The sequence below is a fragment of the Nomascus leucogenys genome, chromosome X (assembly GCF_006542625.1).
Source record: "Nomascus leucogenys isolate Asia chromosome X, Asia_NLE_v1, whole genome shotgun sequence".
Classification (NCBI taxonomy): Eukaryota; Metazoa; Chordata; class Mammalia; order Primates; family Hylobatidae; genus Nomascus; species Nomascus leucogenys.
In genome coordinates this window covers 42206889-42225041 of record NC_044406.1, presented here as the reverse complement: position 1 = coordinate 42225041, position 18153 = coordinate 42206889, and the positions used below count along the sequence as shown (strand labels likewise).

General features: G+C 47.9%; 1 protein-coding gene across 4 annotated transcripts in view; it reads right to left on the bottom strand.

Moving 5' to 3' along the window:
- The window catches only part of GPKOW (G-patch domain and KOW motifs), a 39638-nt gene that overhangs the window by 6247 nt on the left and 15238 nt on the right, over window positions 1–18153 (bottom strand). The window contains exons 2-6 of one of the 4 annotated variants that reach the window (XM_030806997.1): window positions 6609–6730; window positions 3861–4065; window positions 2944–3098; window positions 2720–2844; window positions 24–133 (exon numbers count right to left, since the gene is read on the bottom strand). In XM_030806997.1, coding sequence (XP_030662857.1) covers window positions 24–133; window positions 2720–2844; window positions 2944–3098; window positions 3861–4065; window positions 6609–6730 — 717 coding nt within the window. Of the gene's footprint in view, window positions 1–23; window positions 134–2719; window positions 2845–2943; window positions 3099–3860; window positions 4070–6608; window positions 6841–16050; window positions 16279–18153 lie in introns of those variants that run through there. The other 3 variants (XM_030806998.1, XM_030806999.1, XM_030807000.1) reach the window with 3 other exon arrangements.

The following is an 18153-nucleotide window of genomic DNA, read 5'->3' as shown; positions in this document are numbered from 1 at the left end:
CCTCGCCCCATCCCAGAACTCACTGATTGAAGGTGCGGCCGATGCCCTCGCCAGGTTTCCAGCCCATGCCCCGCAGCATGGCCAGCCCATAGGCCTCCACGGGGACCGCCTCATAATTAGCCTCCTCTGGCACCTACAGGTTCAGGTAGAGGAAGGAGGGTCAGGCTTTGCTTATACTGGGTCTTCTATTTGAAGCGCACTTGCTGCCCCCCACTGGGAGACCTGCTATGCGTCTTTTCCAATCAGCTCAAGGGTGAGTTTTGATTTCCTCTTTCCATCCCTCACTGTACTCCCTCCATGTTCAGTCCTTCAACAAATATAAAGCATCTAGTCTATGGCAAGTACTGTTCTAGGTACTGGGGATGAAGCTGTGAACCAAACAGACAAAAACCCCTACCCTTGCAGAGCTTCTGATCTAGTTGTGGAGACATACTATAAATAAAACCCAGAAAACATGATATGTCAGGTGGTGATGTAAAGAACAAGAAAACAGGGTAAGAAGATGCAGAGGGATGGAGAGGGAGTGTCACTGGGTTGACATTTAAGCAGAGATCAGGAGATGACAGCAGAGGGTGCCATGAGGATACGAGAAGAAAGTGTCCCAACCTGAAAGCATAGTAACAGCAAAGGCCCTGAGGCCGAACAAGGCTTGGTATGTGTGAGGGGTATCATGAAAGTCACCATGACTGAAACGGAGATAGTGAGAGTAGACAGCAGAGAAGGGTGGGGAAGAGACCAAATTAGGAGAGCTGGGCAGGAGTCAGAGGACCTTGAGCTAGGTGGGAGCCACAAGAGGGACCAGTGAGGAAATTACTCTAATAGTCCAGATGAGAGATGCTGGTGGCTCAGCCCTTTGCAGTGGTATTGGTGGTGGTGAGAAGTGGTCAGTTCTGGGTGTCATTTTGAAAAAAGATGATAGGATTGTGCTGGCAGATTGTATGGGGCATGAAATAAAGAGAGGAATTGAGGATGACTCCAAGGTTTTCTTTTTTTTTTTCTTGAGATGAAGTCTTGCTCTGTTGCCCAGGCTGGAGTGCAGTTGCACGATCTCAGCTCACTGTAACCTCAGTCTCCTGGGTTCAAGCGATTCTCCTGCCTCAGCCTCCCAAGTAGCTGTGATTACAGGCACGTGTCACCATGCCTAGCTAATTTTTGTATTTTTACTAGCGATGGGGTTTCGCCATGTTGGCCAGGCTGGTCTCGAACTCCTTACCTCAGGTGATCCACCTGCCTCAGCCTCCCAAAGTGTTGGGATTACAGGCGTGAGCCACCGCGCCTGGCTGACTCCAAGGTTTTTATGCTGAGTGAGAGGAAGGATGGATGGAATTTTTGGTCACCTGATATGTAGAAAGCTGCAGGAGGAGGTTTATAGAGGGAAAAATTGGAAGAATGAGGCCAAAGCTGGAACAGGATGAAAGGATGAAGAGGGAAGTGAGGATCTTTTTTCTCTTTAAAGTTGAAGGAGCTGGGCACAGTGGCTCACACCTGTAATCCCAGCACTTTGGGAGGCTGAGGTGGGTAGATCACTTGAGGTCAGGAGTTCAAGACCAGCCTGACCAACATGGCGAAACCTCGTCTCTACTAAAAATACAAAAATTAGCCAGGCGGTAGTGACATGTGTCTGTAATCCCAGCTACTTGGGAGGCTGAGGCAAGAGAATGGCTTGATCCCGGGACTGGGAGGTTGCAGTGAGCCGAGATCACACCACTTCACTCCAGCCTGGGCGACAGGGCAAGACTCTGTCTCAAAAAACAAAAAACAAACAAACAAAAAAAAGTTGAAGGAAACCAGGGCACATCTGAAGGCTGAAGAGAAAAGTTCAGTTGAAAGAGAGAGTGGTGTGGGGCTGTAGGAGAACTAGACTCCGAAGAAGCAGTGCAAGAAATTTATGAAAGAAGAGGTGAAAAGTCAGGTCTGTGGGTATGAAAGACAGACTTGGTTACTTCTGTAGACATGCTTCTCATGTCCCCTCTTGTCACCTCCCATCATCACTCCTTCCCATTCACTCCAGATACACCACATGTTGCCTCACTGATGGACACATACCAAGTCGATTTTCTGCCACTATGCCATTGCTTGGGCTGTTACTACTAACAGGAGTACTCACTCTGTACTTCCCTCTCTCACTAAACCCTACTTATCCTTCCAGACCACTCTGGTCTAATTCCCCAGCACCTCTAGCCTGGACTACTCATCCCCTTGCTTCCACCTTCACTAATGAGTCTGTTCACAGCAGCCAGAGGGATGCTGTCAAATCATAAATCATATTTCATCTATGCTCAGGGCTTGTCCAGGCTCTCGTCTCACTCAGAGTAAAAGCCAAAGTCCTCACAATGGCCTACAAGGCCCTGCCTGGTCTAGCACCCCCATCTCCTTTCTGACTTCGTCTACTACCCCTTCCCCTTACTCATTCCACTTCAGTCACACTGGTCTCCTTGGTGTTCCACAAACACTCTAGGCAGTGTCTACCTTCAGGGCCTTTACATTTCCTGTTCCCTTTGCTGCACACCTCATTCAGATAATCCTAGGATTCAAGTACGTTTTTAGCATCCAGATATCCAGATTCATTTGGTAATGCTTCCAAAAAGGATGACAGGAGAAGGGGCAGGTGGCGGGCCTCTAGCACACACACAGACTTTCCCTGCTATGTGCAGGGACACAGCCTGGCAGACAGGGCAAAGAAAGGCTGGGGCAGGAGGGGGACAAGGGGCCAGCTCACTGTCTCTGCCCGGGGTTCGCTGTCTGCCCCTTCCCCGCTGGGGGTGCATCCTTTCTGGATCATGGGGATAGCGAGCGTAGGGTCGACACCCACATTCTCTCTCTCTTCCAGAGACTTCTTGGATTCTAAAGGAAGAATAGGAGGGAGCAATGAAGTCCCACTCTATCCTTCCACCTTCTTTCTCTTCTTCCTTCACTGGGGAAGGGTAAAGGGGCATCACTCACCCTCAATGAGCTCCTTCACAGCCTGGGACAGCACCCCATCCGCCAAGGCCCCAGTATCTGTGGATGGCCCAGGGGGCCGGGCTGGTGGCTGCCTGCGATGGCCATTCTGGATCAAAGGGATGACGAGTTCCTTGGGGGCCTCCTGGGGCTTCACACTGATGTGGACACAGAGGGGTGGGGTTGGGAGAATGGCAGGGTCAGTGGGTCACACTCCTTCATTCAGAGAAAACACAAGAGCCAAACTCACCCCAGCCCCACAGACCATGTCTTCCCTACTCCATGGCTGGATCTCCTGTACCTCTCTGATTGTGCATTCTTTGGATTATCTCCCCCAGTGCCCCCAGCTCGTAAATGTCAGTGCCTTCGAGTAATAAGTCCTGGACTCTCTGTTTAACTCAAGACCGGCTTCCACAACGGCCCACAAATCACTATCTTCAGCCCAGACCCTCCCCAGCTCCAGGTTCCCAAACAGCTTCCTAGATCCCTGATTCTCTTCTGGAAATCCCTCCCTCAGACCCCTCAGACTCTCCTCTCATTAAGCTGATGGTGGCCTCCATCAACCTGAATCTGCCGCTGCATCCCGTTCTCCATATCGGAGAAGCCTCACCACTTCAGTTGAGACACTAGCAGGTCCTATCATTTTCTCATTCTCTCCTCCCAGAACGCACAGACCTCAGTGTCTTCAAGTCCTAAAGACACTTCTCAGTAATACATCCTCTCTTCGCAATTCCCACGGCTATCAGGCCCAATTTCCTTACCCCCTCCTATAAACTCCCGCCTTCTGGCCTCCACGAATTTACTCAGGCTGTGCTTCAGGCTTAACAGGTCACTGTCACCAAGAGAAACAACTGAGATTCCTCCCTCCCGCTTACGCCCACCGCAGCGATTTCCAAGGTGTGAAAGACCCGGCGCGTCACCTCTGCAGCTCCCTCCCTTCCACGGTTTTCAAGAAATCCTTCTCCTCCGGAGATGGCCCCGCTCCGTCTCCCGAGTCGGCCAGCCGCCTCCGTGCGGACGTGCGAGTGAAGCCGAATGAAATTGGGGCAGTGGAAGCAGCCGTCAGCGGCAAAACACCCTCTTCGGAGTCAGCCATCTTGCTCCTTTTCCCAGGCCGGCGCGCTGCTTGCTGGGAAATTTAGTTTGGGTTCAGATCGCTAGGGGCCGGCCAAAGTGCGTAAAAACTACCTTCCCATCAACCACTGTGGCACCGGCGGGAGGGGGCGGTAAGGGGCCGTGGGAAGTAATTGTCGCTCTTTCAAACGTTAAGGGAGCGCGTCGCGCCAAGCGCACAGGGAAATGTAGTTTTTTCTTTTGTTTGTTTTTTTTTTTCGTTGTTTGTTTGTTTTTAAGAAGGAGTCTCTCTCTGTTTCCCAGGCTGGAGTGCAGTGGCGTGATCTCGCCTCACTGCAACGTCCGCCTCCCAGGTTCAAGCTATTCTCCTGCCTCAGCCTCCCGAGTAGCTGAGACTACAGGCATGCGCCACCACGCCCAGCTAATTTTTGTATTTTTAGTAGAGACGGGGTTTTCACCGTGTTAGCCAGGATGGTCTCGATTTCCTGACCTCGTGATCCTCCTGCCTCGGCCTCCCAAAAGAAAAAAATGAAAAAAAGAAACTTGTAGTCTAGTAGGGAATACAGACATTTAACACATATTTTAAAAATATAGCAACATGTGCCAAGCTTAGTGTCTTACACCTGTAATCCCAGCACTTTGGGAGGCCTAGGCAGGAGGATTGTTTGAGCTCAGGACTTTGAGACCACCCTGGGCAACCTAGTGACACCCTGACTCTACAAAAAAATTTAAAAATTAGTGGGGTGTGGTGGCGCACATCTGTGGACGCAGCTACTCAGAGGGCTGAGGGGGAAGGATCGCTTGAGCCTAGGAGGTTGAGGATGCACTGAGCAGTGATCAGGCCACAGCACTACAACCTGGGCAACAGGGTGATACTTTATCTCAAAATAAATAAATAAATAAATGTATGTATACATACAAACACATACATATATATATAGCAACATATTAACAGTTTTATATATATATATATATATATATACACACACACATATACATATAGCAACATTAAACATATTGTGAGAACCAGGTCCTAAGGCTTCAAAGATTACTGATATGAAGGAAAAGTGAAGCAGTCAGAAAATTAAAAAAAATAAGAAGATTATTGAGACAGATCTCTCTTGTGTGGGACCTCAAGAGTTCATACAGGCAGGGTGCAGTGGTTCATGCCTGTAATCCCAGCACTTTGAGAAGCCGAGGCAGGTGGATCACTTGAGGCCAGGAGTTCAAGACCAACCTGGCAAAAATGGCAAAACTCTGTCTATACTAAACATACAAAAATTAGCTGGGCATGGTGGCAGGCACCTGTGGTTCCAGCTACTCAGGAGGCTGAGGCACGAGGATCGCTTGAACCCGGGAGGCGGAGGTTGCAGTGAGCCGAGATCGCGTCATTGCACTCCAGCTTGGGCAACAGAGTGAAACTCTGCCTTAGAAAATGAAAAAAATTTAAAATAAAAAAAAGAGTTTATACAGAGTGGCTTATACAGAGTTGCTGGGTGTGGTGGCTCACGCCTGTACTTTCAGCACTATGGGAGGCTGAGGCAGGAGGATTACTTGAGGCCAGGAGTTGGTGGTTGCAGTGAGCTATGATCGTGGCACTGCGCTATAGCTTGTGTGACAGAGCAAGACCCTGTCTCTAAAAAAGTAAATAAATAAAATAAAAATAAAAGTTTGTACAGTAGACGACAGATACTTAAATATTCTTAAGAAAGAGTAATATAATTCTGCTACAAATTAGGCTCAAGGAAATCATTGAAGATGTGTAAAATAATTTTATATGAGATTCATTATCGTATTATTGTGGCAAAAGCTTGAAGACCACTTAAATTATCAACAGAAAGGGATGCAGTAAATGAATTACAGCACACACCTTGGATGAAAGAAATATGCCTTTACATTGGAAGTTATAAATATATATATATATATACATATTTTTTTGAGACAGGGTCTCACTCTGTTGCCCAGGCTGGAGTGTAGTGGTGTGATTTCGGCTCACTGCAAGCCTCCACCTGAGGCAATTCTCGTGCCTCAGCCTCCTGAGTAGCTGGGATTAGAGGTGCCTGACACAACGCTGGGCTAATTTTTCTATTTTCAGTAGAGGTGGGTTTTTGCCATGTTGGCCAGGTTAGTCTCAAACTCCTCACCTCAGGCGATCCTCCTGCCTTGGCCTCCCAAAGTGCTGAGATTACAGGCGTTGAGTCACTGCATGACCAGCCACTGTAAATATAATTAAATGGACTGGGCACGGTGGCTCATGCCTGTAATCCCAGCACTTTGGGAGGCTGAGGCAGGTAGATCCTCTGAGGTCGGGAGTTCGAGACTAGCCTAGCCAACATGGTGACACCCCCGTCTGTACTAAAAATAAAAAATTAGCCAGGTGTGGTAGTGGTTACCTGTAATCCCAGTTACTTGGGAGGCTGAGGCAGGAGCATCGCTTGAACCCAGGAGGCAGGGGTTGTGGTGAGCTGAGATCACGCCACTGCACTCCAGCCTGGGTGACAGAGCTAAACTCCCTCTCAAATAAATAAATAAATAAATAAATAAATAAATAAATAAAAGAAAAAAATATAAAATTAAATGAAATGGGGACATACCATGTTTTGGAAGGTAGATTAGTATGGTGGTTTGGAGAATGGTCTTAAAAAGAGGCAACCCATTATTCAATCTCATGGCCATGTTTCCAGGTCTAGAAGCTCTGGGCATTCTGGGATGGGCCCTGGAATCTCAAGGGTAAAACCACTTTGCTTTTCAAGATACAACAAAATTCATTAAAATGTATTTAAAGGTGAGGCACGGTGGCTCATGCCTGTAATCCCAGCACTTTGGGAGGCCAAGGCAGGAGGATCGCTTGAGCCCAGGAGTTGGAGGCTGCAGTGAGCTACGATTGCACCACTGCACTCCAGCCTGGGCAACAAAGGCAGAGGTTGTGGTGAGCCGAGGTCACGCCACTGTACTCCAGCCTGGGCGACAGAGCAAGACTTCATGTCAAAAAACAAAAAGACTTTAGACTGCTGCTTTTTTTTTTTTTTTTTGAGATGGAGTCTCGCTCTGTCACCCGGACTGGAGTGCAGTGGCACGATCTCCATTCACCGCAACCTCCATCTCCCCCGGGTTCAAGCAATTCTCCTGCCTCAGCCCCCCCGAGTAGCTGGGACTACAGGCGCATGCCACCACGCCTGGCTAATTTTTTGTATATTTAGTAGAGACAGGGTTTCACCGTGTTAGCCAGGATGGTCTCGATCTCCTGACCTCGTGATGTGCCCACCTTGGCCTGCCAAAGTGCTGGGATTACAGGCGTGAGCCACTGCACCCGGCCTGGTTTTGTTTTTGTTTTTGTTTTTGTTTTTTGTTTTTGATTTTTGAAATGGAGTCTCGCTCTGTCACCCAGGCTGGAGTGCAGTGGTGCGACCTCGGCTCACTGCAACTTCTGCCTCCTGGGTTCAAGAATTTCTCCTGCCTTGGCTGGGCGCGGTGGCTCACGCCTGTAATCCCAGCACTTTGGGAGGCCGAGGCAGGCCGATCACGAGGTCAGGAGATCAAGACCATCCTGGCTAACATGGTGAAACTTCGTCTCTACTAAAAATACAAAAAATTAGCAAGGCATGGTGGCGGGCACCTGTAGTCCCAGCTACTCAGGAGGCTGAGGCAGGAGAATGGCGTGAACCCGGGAGGTGGAGGCTGCAGTGAGCGGAGACTGTGCCACTGCACTCCAGCCTGGGCAACAGAGTGAGACTCCGTCTCATTAAAAAAAAAAAAAAAGAATTTCTCTTGCCTTAGCTTCCTGAGTAGCTGAGATTACAGGCATCCGCAAACGCCGAGCTAATTTTTGTATTTTTAGTAGAGACAGGGTTTCACCATATTGGCCAGACTGGTCTCGAACTCCTGACCTCGTGATCCACCCACCTTGGCCTCCCCAAGTGCTGGGATTACAGGTGTGAGCCACTGTGCCCGGCCTTTTTTTTTTTTTTGAGATGGAGTCTCGTTCTGTGGCCCATGCTGGAGTGCAGCAGTGCCATCATGGCTCACCACAACCTTCACCTCCTGGGTTCAAGCGATTCTCCTGCCTCAGCCTCCCAAGTAGCTGGGATTATAGGTGCATGCCACCACGCCCAGCTAATTTTTGTATTTTTAGTAGACGGGGTTTCACCATGTTGATCAGGCTGGTCTTGAACTCCTGACCTCAGGTAATCCACCCACTTTGGCCTCCCAAAGTGCTGGGATTACAGGTGTGAGCCACCATGCCTGGCTCAAAAAATACTTCTGAAAAATATAGTTCAGTTATTTTCTGGAACACCCCTCAATGTGGATTTGTCTTGTGATTTCTCATTATTCAACTGAGATTATGAGTTTTGGGCAAGAATGTCATGGAGATGATGTGCCCTTCTAATCACATCATATCAGGGAGTTCATGATACTGAGAAGTCCTATTGTTAATTACATGAACATGAATCAGTTGGTTAAGGTGTTGTCTACCAGGTTTCTCCACTGGTTCCATTGCCTGCAATGCAAACTGTCCATGGTGGAAGTGATACCCACTTCCTAAAGCAGCCGCCTGAGGCAATGTGTGCAATGCAACCTTATACATGCTGGGACAAGAGGTCCCGGAAGGAGTTTTGTTTTTTGTTTTTAAGCAAGAGTTCCTAGGAAAAACTGAGAGTTTTACCTTCTCAGCTGGTTCACACTTTGTCTCTGACTTGCTCCTGATATGTATCATGGAGATCACCCCAGCCTAACCTGATCCTGATGCATTTTTTTTTTTGAGACAATCTTGCTCTGTCACCTAGGCTGGAGTGCAGTGGCGTGATGTCGGCTCACCGCAACCTCCATCTCCCGGGTTCAATCGATTCTCCTGCCTCAGCCTCCTGAGTAGCTGGGACTACAGCCATACACCAACTCGTTCTGCTAATTTTTGTATTTATAGTAGAGATGGGGTTTCACCATGTTGGCCAGGCTGGTCTCGAACTCCTGAGCTCAAGTGATCCACCCGCCTTGGCCTCCCAAAGTGCTGGGATTATAGGTGTGAGCCACTGCAGCAGACCTTGATGCAAAATTTTTGGTGGTGAAAATATAATGGTGGCTCATGCCTGTATCCTCAGCTACCCTGGAGGCAAAGGTGGGAGTGTTGCTTGTACCCAGGAGTTTGAGACCAGGCTGGGCAACATAGTGAGATCCTGTCTGTAACAAAAGAATAAAAAAGAGGGAGGAAGAAAAAAAACATAATAAGAGAAAAGACCTTTGTTTCTGTCTTTACTTCATACTGAAAAAATCAGGAGTAACATTTAGAAAAGTATTTTCTTACCATATAGTTAAGGAAGACTATATCCAAGTTTTACAAAACCAGCCATTTATTCTTTTGCTCATTCAATAATCATTGAGTATCCACTCTGTTAACAGGTCCTGCCTCCAAGGAACTCATATGAGATGGGAAAATCAGGGATTACAAACGTGTCTAAGACCTCAGACACAGATGGCTGTAGGAAAGGCTGGTCAAACAGACAAAATGGGGATTAATTGTGCCCAGCACTACTTCCAAAATGGACTGAAGACTGAAAAAGGATTGTGAAGGATGGCAGGAAGTGAAGTTGGAGTGATGTGCAGAGGCTAGGTCATGGATAGCAGGGAATATTAGGACTTTGCTGGGGTAATGAGGAAGTCATGAGAAGGTTATGGGACATGACAAAAATTTGTGTTTTATTTAAAGGTATTTTTTAAAAAAGGTAGAACAGCCTGGGCAACATGGCAAAACTCCATCTTTACAAAATATACAAAAATTGGCCTGTTGTGGTGGCTCACGCCTGTAATCATAGCACTTTGGGAGGCCGAGGTGGGTGGACCACGAGGTCAAGAGGTCAAGACCAGCCTGATCAACACGGTGAAACCCTGTCTCTACTAAAAATACAAAAATTAGCCAGGCGGGGTGGCGCACACCTGTAATCCCAGCTACTCAGAAAGCTGAGGCAGAAGAATCGCTTGAACTTGGGAGGTGGAGGTTGCAGTGAGCTGAGATCGTGCCACTGCACTCCAGCCTGGGTGACAGAGTGAGACTCCATCTCAAAAATAAAATAAAATAAGATATAAAAATAAAAAAATTAGCAGGGCATGGTGGCAGGCACCTGTAATCCCAGCTACTCAGGAGGCTGAGATGGGAGGATTGCTTGAGCCCAGGAGGTCAAGGCTGCAGTGAGCCAAGATCGTGCCACTGCACCCAGCCTGGACAACAGAGCAAGACCCTGTTTCAAAAAAAACCCCAAAAAGTAACATGCATAAAACATACAGGGTCAACATCCCCAAAATGCAAAGAGCTCCTCCAATTCAATAACTATAAACTATAGGAAATCCCTGACTGAAAAATAGGCAATGGACATAATCAGGTATTTCATAACATAAGATATACAGGCCGGGAACAGTGGCTCATACCTGTAATCCCAGCACTTTGGGAGGCCGAGGCGGGTGGATCACCTGAGGTCAGGAGTTCGAGACCAGCCTGGCCAATATGGTGAAACCCCATCTCTATTTTTTTGTAAAAATACAGAAAAATTAGCTGGGCGTGGTGGCGGGCACCTGTAATCCCAGCTACTCGGGAGGCTGAGGCAGGAGAATGGCGTGAACCCGAGAGGCAGAGGTTGCAGTGAGCTGAGAACATGCCATTGCACTCCAGCCTGGGTGACAAGAGTGAAACTCTGTCACACATACACACACACACACGAGAAGAAAAAAGAAAAAAAAGAAAGAAATACAAATCATGGCCGGGTGCAGTGGCTCACTCCTATAATTCCAGAACTTTGTGAGGATGAGGTGGGCGGATCACGAGGTCAAGAGTTTGAGACCAGCCTGGCCAACATGGTGAAACCCCATCTCTACTAAAAATACAAAAATTAGCTGGGCGTGGTGGCAGGCCCCTGTAATCCCAACTACTCGGGAGGCTGAAGCAGGAGAACTGCTTGAACCCAGGAGGCGGAGGTTGCTGTGAGCCGAGATTACGCCTGGGGAACAACAGCAAAACTCCATCTCGGAAAAAAAAAAAAAATTAGTACACTTTGGGAGGCTGAGGCAAGACAATCACTTGAGGCTGGGAGTTCGAGACCAGCCTGGACAACTTAGGAAGACCCCCTATCTCTTCAAAATTAAAAAATTAGCCTTGCATGGTGGTGCCTGCCTGTAGTCCAAGTTACTGGGATGACTGAGATGGGAGGATTGCTTGAGCCCAGGAGTTGGAGGCTGCAGTGAGCTATGATGCCACTTACTTTATCGATAAATAAGTGTCTTAGACTGTTTATGTTGCTATAAGGGAATAACTGAGGCTGAGGTATTTATTTATTTATTTATTTATTTATTTATTTATTTATTTATTTTTGAGACAGAGTCTTACTCTGTCACCCAGGCTGGAGTGCAGTGGCACGATCTCAGCTCATTGCAACCTCTGCCTCCCGGGTTTAAGCGATTCTCATGCCTCAGCCTCCGGAGTAGCTGGGACTGCAGGCATGTGCCACCATGCCCAGTTAATTTTTGTATTTTTAGCAGAAACAGAGGTTTCACCATGTTGGCCCGGCTGGTCTTGAACTCCTGATCTCAGGTGATCTGCCCACCTCGGCCTCCCAAAGTGCTGGGATTACAGGCGTGAGCCACCGTGCCTGGCAGGTAATTTATTTTTATTTATTTTATTTTATTTTATTTTATTTTTTGAGATGGACTCTTGCTCTGTTGCCAGGCTGGAGTGCAGTGGCACGATCTCAGCTCACTGCAACCTCTGCCTCCTGGGCTCAAGCAATTATCCTGCCTCAGCCTCCCAAGCAGCTGGGACTATAGGTGCCCTCCACCATGTCTGGCTATTTTTTTGTGTGTGTATTTTAGTAGAGATGGGGTTTCACCATGTTGCTCAGGCTGGTCTCGAACTCCTGAGCTCAGGCAATCCACCTGCCTCAGCCTCCCAAAGTGCTAGGATTATAGGTTTGAGCCACCGCACCCGGCCTTATTTTTATTTTATTTTATTTATTTTTTTATTTTTGAGATGGAGTTTCACTCTTGTTGCCCAAGCTGGAGCGCCATGGCACGATCTCAGCTCACCATAACCTCTGCCTCCCAGGTTCAAGCGATTCTCCTGCCTCAGCCTCCCAAGTAGTTGAGATTACAGGCATGTGCCAACACACCCAGCAAATTTTGTATTTTCAGTAGAGACGAGGTTTCTCCATTTTGGTCAGACTGGTCTCGAACTCCCAACCTCAGGTGATTGGCCCGCCTTGGCCTCCCAAAATGATGGGATTGCAGGCGTGAGCCACCACGCCAAGCCAGGTAATTTACTTTTATTTATTTACTTATTTTGAGAAAAGGTATCACACTGTTTGCCCAGGCTGGAGTACAGTGGCTCAATCATAACTTACTGCAATCTCAAATTCCTGGGCTCAAGCACTCCTCCCACCTCAGGCTCCCAAGTAACTCCCAGCTAATTTTTTCTTTTTTTAGTGGAGAGGACGTCGCACTATGTTGCCCAGCCTCGTCGTGAACTCCTGGGCTCAAGTGATCTTCTTGTGACTGGGTAATGTATTTATTTTTATTTATAAATGTTTTATATTTATATAATTGGGTCTCACTACGTTGCCCAGGCTGGTCTCCAACTCCTGAGCTCAAGCAACCCTCTTGTCTTGACCTCCCAAAGTGTTAGCATTACAGGTGTGAGCCACTGTGCCTGGCACTTAAAATCTTTTTAAACATTTTTATTTACTTATTAGTTATTTAAGGCTGGATAATTCATAAAGTGAAGAGGTTTATGTGGCTCACAGTTCTGCAGACTGTACAAGAAGCATGACAGTATCTGTTTGGCTTCTGGTCAGGGCCTTTTGCTGCTTTCATTCATGGCCTAAGTCCAAGGGGAGCCACCATGCAGAGATCACATGGGAAGAGCCATGCAAAAGAGAGGGGAAGTGCCAGGCTCTTTCTTTTCTTTTTTTTTTTTTTTGAGACGGAGTCTCGCTCTGTCGCACAGGCTGGAGTGCAGTGCCGCAATCTCGGCTCACTGCAAGCTCTGCCTCCCGGGTTCACGCCATTCTCCTGCCTCAGCCTCTCCGAGTAGCTGGGACTACAGGCGCCCGCCACCACGCCCGGCTAATTTTTTGTATTTTTTTAGTAGAGACGGAGTTTCACCGTGGTCTCGATCTCCTGACCTCGTGATCCGCCCGCCTCGGCCTCCCAAAGTGCTGGGATTACAAGCGTGAGCCACCGCGCCCGGCCAGCAGGCTCTTTCTTTCCTTCTTTCCTTCTTTCCTTCCTTCTTTCTTTCATTCCTTCTTTCCTTCCTTCTTTCTTTCATTCCTTCTTTCCTTCCTTCCTTCTTTCCTTCTCCTTCCTTCCTTCCTTCCTTCCTTCCTTCCTTCCTTCCTTCCTTCCTTCCTCTCTCTTTGTTTCTTTTTTAGATGGAGTCTCACTCTGTTGGCAGGCTGGAGTGCAGTGGCGCGATCTCATCTCACTGCAACCTCCGCCTCCCGGGTTCAAGCGATTCTCTTGCCTCAGCCTCCTGAATAGCTGGGACTACAGGCACGGGCCACCACGCCCAGCTAATTGTTTGTATTTTTAGTAGAGACGGGGTTTCACCGTGTTAGCCAGAATGGTCTCGATCTCTTGACCTCGTGATCCACCCACCTTGGCCTCCCAAAGTGCTGGGATTACAGGCGTGAGCCACCGTGCCCAGCCTTTGCCAGGCTCTTTTCAACAACCAGTTCCCCAGGGAACTAAGAGTGAGAACTCACTCACTCCCTTCCTGAGAGATCCACTCACAAGATCCAAACACCTTTAATCAGGCCCCTCCTCCAACACTGGGGATCAAATTTTAACACGGATTGGTGGAGCCAAACCATGTCTAAACCATAGGAGTAAGCTTTTATGTGTTATTTGTGACAATTCATCAATCTGTATGCTTATAAATCAGTGTATGCCATACCGTGATTAAACAGGTTTAAAAATTCTTCTAGAGTGATAGGGAACAATAGCTAGAATATTTTGTTAAGTGGAAAAAGCAATTTCAGAAGTGTGCGGGTGATTTCTGGGGAATTGGTCAGTCTCTTTTTTAAGCTGGCAGGGATTACACATATATTAATTTTACAATTCATTAAACTGTTTATGTACATTGTATGCATGTTCTTCTCTATTAGCTATATATCACCATTTTAAAAACTAGAGAGAGAAGGACTTTCAGACGGGTGGGATGAGGAGCTTGGTGGACATTCTCCCCAACAAAGCAAGCATAACTGGTGGAAATTATTAAAAAATAAAACAGGCCAGGCGCGGTGGCTCACGCCTGTAATCCCAGCACTTTGGGAGGCCGAGGTGGGCAGATCACGAGGTCAGGAGATCGAGATCATCCTGGCTAACACGGTGAAACCCCATCTCTAATAAAAATACAAAAAAATTAGTCTGGCGTGGTGGTGGGCGCCTGTAGTCCCAGCTACTTGGGAGGCTGAGGCAGGAGAATGGTGTGAACCTGGGAGGCGAAGCTTGCAGTGAGCCAAGATCGTGCCACTGCACTCCAGGCTGGGTGACAGAGTGAGACTCTGTCTCAAAACAAAACAAAACAAAACCCCACAAATCTTGAAGTTGAATAGTACTGTATAATAACCGAAATGAGAAGAGAGAAAAGAAAAAAAATTCACTAGAGGGGATAACAGTAAATTAGAGCCGGCAGGCAAAAGCACCAGTGAACTAGTAGAGAGAACAATATGGATTATGCAAACTGAAGACCAGACAGTAGAAAGAATCAAGAAAAATGAACACAGCATCAGAGAAATATGGGACACCATTAGGTGCACCAACACACAAGTAACAGCAACACCAGCAGAAGTGGAGACACGCAGATGAAAGGGGAACATTAAACATACATACATACATACATACATACATACATACATACATAAAAGAAGTGGAGACAGGAAGTATCATGGCTGCGAGTAGCTGGGGCCTGTGTCGCAAGCAGTAAAGGAATTTACCAAGACAGTCGTAGGTAAAGAAAAGCAGATTTGGCTCGGCATGGTGGCTCACGCCTGTAATCCCAGCACTTTGGGAGGCCACGGCAGGAGGATCATGAGGTCAGGAGATTGAGACCGTCCTGGCTAACATGGTGAAACCTCATCTCTACTAAAAATACAAAAAAAAAAAATTAGCTGGGTGTGGTGGTGGGCGCCTGTAGTCCCAGCTACTGGGGAGGCTGAGGCAGGGGAATGACGTGAACCCAGGAGGCAGAGCTTGCAGTGAGCCAAGATCATGCCACTGCACTGCAGCCAGGGTGACAGAGTGAGACTCTGTCTCAAAAAAAAGAAAAGAAAAGAAAAGCAAATTTAGTCCAGGCACAGTGGCTCACATCTGTAATCCCAGCACACTGGGAGGCCTAGGTGGGTGGATCATTTGAGGTAGGGAGTTTGAGACCAGCCTGGCCACCATGGTGAAACCCCATCTCTACTAAAAATACAAAAATTAGCTGGGCATGGTGGTGCATGCCTGAAATACCAGCTACTTGGGAGGCTGAGACAGGTGAATCGCCTGAACCCAGGAGGCGGAGGTTGCAGTGAGCCAAGATTGCGCCACTGTACTCCAGCCTTGGCAACAGAGGGAGACTCCATCCCCCCCAAAAAAATTTAAAAAAATAAAAAATAAAAAGTCTGGGCACAGTGGCTCACGCCTGTAGTCCCAGCACTTTGGGAGGCTGAGGTGGGAGGATCACCATTAGGTCAGGAGTTTGAGACCAGCCTGACCAACATGGAGAAACCCTGTCTCTACTAAAAACAATGCAAAATTAATCCCAGCTACTTGGGAGGCTGAGGCAGGAGAATTGCTTGAACCTGGGAAGTGGAATTTGCGGTGAGCCAACATCATGCCATTGCACTACAGCCTGGGCAACAACAGCTAAACTCTGTCTCAAAAAAAAAAAAAGATAAAAAGAAAAGCAGATTTGTTAGAGAAAGTATGAGGATACATTGCAGGGTACAACAGGCAGCAGAGAAGGGGCTGTCTGCCAAGAGGCGGGGGCTGGAGGTTCGTGCTGGAGGGGCCTACCTGGTGGAATGAGGTCATTGTGCCAGCAGGTTGTTTGTGATTAGCCATCTCTCGGAACAATTGTTCATTGTTCTCCCCATCCTGGGGCCCTTCCTGAACTAGGGCCCCTTCCTGGTTGCTTAGTTATCAGGACTCCACAGGAAGGAACAGAAAAAAATATCCAAAGAAATAACAGCTAAAAACTTCCCACATTTGATGGAGAAACTTGTTTTTTTTTTTTTTTTTTTTGAGATGGGTTCTCACTCTGTCACCCAGGCTGAGCTGCAGTGGCTCAACACAGCTCACTGCAGCCTCGACCTCCCAGACTCAAGTGATCCTCCCACCTCAGCCTCCAAAGTAAATGAGACTACAGGCACACACCACCATGCCCTGGTTTTGTTTTTTTTTTGTTTTTTGTTTTTTTTTTTTGAGACGGAGTCTCGCTCTGTCGCCCAGGCTGGAGTGCAGTGGCGCAGTCTTGGCTCACTGCAAGCTCCGCCTCCTGGGTTCACGCCATTCACCTGCCTCAGCCTCTCCGAGTAGCTGGGACTACAGGCGCCCGCCACCACGCCCGGCTAATTTTTTTTTTGTATTTTTAGTAGAGACGGGGGTTCACCGCGGTCTTGATCTCCTGACCTCGTGATCCCCCCACCTCGGCCTCCCAAAGTGCTGGGATTACAAGCGTGAGCCACCGCGCCCGGCCCATGCCCCAGTTTTTAAAAAAATTATTATTTGTAGAGATGAGGTCTTGCTATGTTGCCCAGGATGGTCTCAAACTCCTGGGCTCAAGGGATCTTCCATTTCAGGCCTCTCAAACTGTTGGGATTACAGGCATGAGCCACCATGCCCAGCCTGATGGAGAAACTTTCTTTCTTTTTTTTTTTTTCAGATGGAGTCTCCCTCTGTCAACCAGACTGGAGTGCAGTGGCTCGATCTCAGCTCACTGCAACCTTCACTTCTCTGGTTCAAGTGATTCTCCTGCCTCAGCCTCCTGAGTAGCTGGGATTACAGGTGCCCACAACCATGCTAGGCTAATTTTTGTCTTTTTCTTTCTTTCTTTCTTCCTTTTTTTTTTTTTTTTTGAGATGAAGTCTGACTCTGTTGCCCAAGCTGGAGTGCAGTGGCATGATCTCAGCTCACTGCAACCTTCACCTCCTGGGTTCAAGCAATTCTCTGCCTCAGCCTCCCGAGTAGCTGGGATTACAGGTGCCCACCACCACTCCCAGCTAGTTTTTGTAGTTTTTAGTAGAGATGGGGTTTCACCATATTGGCCAGGCTGGTCTCAAACTCCTGGCCTCAGGTGATCTACCCGCCTTGGCCTCCCAAAATGCTGGGATTACAGGCGTGAGCCACTGTGCCTGGCCTTTTTTTTTTTTTTTTTTTTTTTTGAGACGGAGTTTCACTCTTGTTGCCCAGGCAGGAGTGTGATGGTGCAATCTCAGCTCACTGTAACCTCTGCCTCCTGGGTTCAAGTGATTCTCCTGCCTCAGCCTCCTGAGTAGCTGGGATTACAGGCATGCACCACCACGCCTGGCTAATTTTGTATTTTTAGTAGAGACAGGGTTTCACCATGTTGGTCAGGCTGGCCTTGAACTCCTGACCTGAAGTGATCTGCCCACCTAAGCCTCCCAAAGTACTAGGACTATAGGCGTGAGCCACCACGTGGGTCCCTGATGGAGAAACTTTAATCTACACATCCAAGTAGTTCAATGAACAAGTAAGATAAATGCAAAGAGGTCCACACCTAGTGTAGGATCCCTGAGCTCCTCCTCCTTTCTTTTTGTGTTCTGATCTAAAATCAGAGTGCTTTGGCCATTCTTCCACCCAGCGAGCTGCAGGTTTTTCTCAGCAGGCTTGAACCCAACCCAAGGCCTTGAACATTCCCAGGCACTGATAAAGGTATCTGGGTTGTTGCCCAAGCACTGAAAGAAACTGACCCTAGCCCTGAACAAATTCCTTAAAGCCTCATATAAACTCCATACCATGACCCTTTGGCTGTGGACATACCTAGGTAGAACATCCCTTTTCTCTCACTGTCCCTCGTAAGGACAGAGTGCTGTCTCTGCAGCACTCTGTATGTAAATTCCCCCAATATACATTTTGGGCTTATCACCCTGGCATTTA